The 2,260-nt window shown below is 59.2% G+C and overlaps 1 protein-coding gene across 1 annotated transcript in view; it reads right to left on the bottom strand.

Moving 5' to 3' along the window:
• Window positions 1–2,260, bottom strand: part of zbtb45 (zinc finger and BTB domain containing 45) — an 8,004-nt gene extending 5,744 nt beyond the window's left edge. Inside the window, exons 1-3 of the mRNA XM_019864494.1 lie at window positions 1,388–2,260; window positions 406–813; window positions 133–273 (exon numbers count right to left, since the gene is read on the bottom strand). Of these exons, the coding sequence (XP_019720053.1) occupies window positions 133–273; window positions 406–813; window positions 1,388–1,987 (1,149 nt within the window). The 5' untranslated portion in view covers window positions 1,988–2,260. The remainder of the gene's footprint in view (window positions 1–132; window positions 274–405; window positions 814–1,387) is intronic.

The following is a 2,260-nucleotide window of genomic DNA, read 5'->3' as shown; positions in this document are numbered from 1 at the left end:
GTAGCATGGCGTAAGGCATTGCCTATTGCAGCCGATCCATAATGCGCTGTATTGTTTGCACACGCCGCGTTCTCCTCACACTCAAAAAGGAATCCCGCCATCTATTTGGTGGCTTTCCTGGTGAGGTCTCACCTGTCCGAAGCCCGCCATGGCTCCCTGGGGTCCCCCCTGCTCCGCGTCCCGCCGGGCGTCCTCCAGGGCGAAGGCCGTCCCGTCGGTGTCCTGCACGCCCTCGTCCTTCACCACCACGCCCTCGCCTCCGCCTCCCAGCACCTGGAATAGATGACATGAATGTTTATCAGGCCCTAGCAGAATCTGATGAAAAAAAAAAGATATATATAATATACACACACACACACACACACACACACACACACACACACACACACACACACACACACTTGCCTGCAGTCTGAGCGGCTGCCTCTGCTTGCGGCTGTGTCCGGCCCCCCTGTCTCGTTCTCCGTCCCTGCCGCGCTCCCTGCCTTCCAAGTCCTCCTCCTCGCTGAAGTGCTCCATGGCCACCAGGTCGTCGGATAGGTCGGCGGCGTTGCCGCGGAGACCGTCCCTGCCGGCGCCGTCCACGCCGCCGGAGCCGCAGCTCGCCGACAGGCCGGCGGCCTGGGCGGGCCCCCCGCTGTCCGCCGACTGCACCAGCAGGTCGCGCAGCTTGTAGCGAACGTCCTGCGTGCAGCCGGCGCTCTGCTTCAGCAGGCCGCCGCCCAGAGCCTCGCCGTTTCCACACAGGGACGCCGGGCCCATGTCCCCCAGCGCCATCAGATTGTTGGCCTGCTCCAGGGGGCCGCAGGGGTCCTTACACATGGGGAATAGATCAAAAATACACACATATTGCCGCCATACCATGAAAAAAAAAAAAAACGGGGCATTCTGTGTCATCATGACACCCATTTCTCATTTTAATGTGATAGCTTCAAAAAGGGTTAAAAAGATCCACTACACCCGAATTTAGCAAAACAAAACGAAGAACTTCAGTTGCCGGTCACTGTCGGAGCCCAATGGAGTCACGTGTGTCTTTCAAACTGTGATATGCGTTTTTTTCAAATGTATACCGTATTTTCCGCACTAAAAAGGCGCACTGGATTATGAGGCGCACCTTCAATCAATGGCCGATTCGGTAATTTTCCTCAGATATTAAACACACACACACCGCATTATAAGGCGTAATCTACAATGCATCCACTAGATGGAGCCACAGCCGTTCATTTGACTTGAGAGGCGTTCATGACGGCCTCCGAAAAACGTAAATTAACGTAAAAAAAAAAAGAACGTCAATTAAAATAAAATGAATGTAAACACACACACACACACACACACACACACACACACACACAAATCAAATTCTATACTGTTGCCATCACATCCATACTTGTGTCGAAACCCTGGGGCCGGGGCCGCTCTCGCCGCCCATGTTACTGGCTCCGCATTCCACCATGAAGTTGGGGAAGTTGGGGTATCCTCCGCCGCCGCCGCCCGAGCAGCTGCCGCCGCTCTCCCTTCCTTTCCCGCCGCCGCGTTCCTCTTGCTTGGGGAGGACGCCGGCCAGCATCCCCCCGCCGGCCGCCGCCGCGGCGGCCGCCGCCGCCGCCTTCCTCTGCGAGATAATCTGCGTGCACTCGTCGATGACCGTCTTGATCTGCAGGATGCTGGCGGCGGTGAGGATGCAGAGCGCCTGCGACTGGAGCACCACCAGCGAGCCGCTGTACATGAAGTCCACCAGCTGCTTGACCGTTTCGGCGGGCACCAGCGGCGGTACGGAGATCTCCGAGTGGCCTAGGAGCAGCTTGTCCTGGAAGAAGGGGCTGCCGGCCGCCAGGACGCAGGCGTGCGCCCGCAACGAGGCGTCGTGGATGCGCACCGTCACGTCGCAGAAGAGGCCCTCGCGACGTTGGGTGCGCAAGGCCTCCAGCACCGACTGGCTGGAGTTGTGCAAGTGGATGTAGTGGACCGTCTCGGTGCCGGGCGCCATGACGGGCGGCGGCGGCGAGTCGCTGGGGACCGGGTGGGGGTGGGGGAGAGGGAGGGGAGGGAGGAGGTGCCTGGGGTTCTGCGTCAGCTTGAGGGATGAGAAGGACGGGGAGGGAAACGGGTACAGCGCATGGGCCACGGTGGGGCCGGCTCACAACTCACGGAGTCATGGGGGCGGATGCCGCGGAAGCGAGGCGAGCTACTGCTGCTTTTATTGTTGTCGGTTGTTTTTGTTGTTGCGGCCCTCTGGAGCGCGGTGGGGAAGAATCACTTA

The sequence above is a fragment of the Hippocampus comes genome, unplaced genomic scaffold (assembly GCF_001891065.2).
Source record: "Hippocampus comes isolate QL1 unplaced genomic scaffold, H_comes_QL1_v1.1 scaffold371, whole genome shotgun sequence".
Classification (NCBI taxonomy): Eukaryota; Metazoa; Chordata; class Actinopteri; order Syngnathiformes; family Syngnathidae; genus Hippocampus; species Hippocampus comes.
Note: the sequence above shows the minus strand (reverse complement) of the source record. Positions and strands in the feature narration are given on the sequence as shown.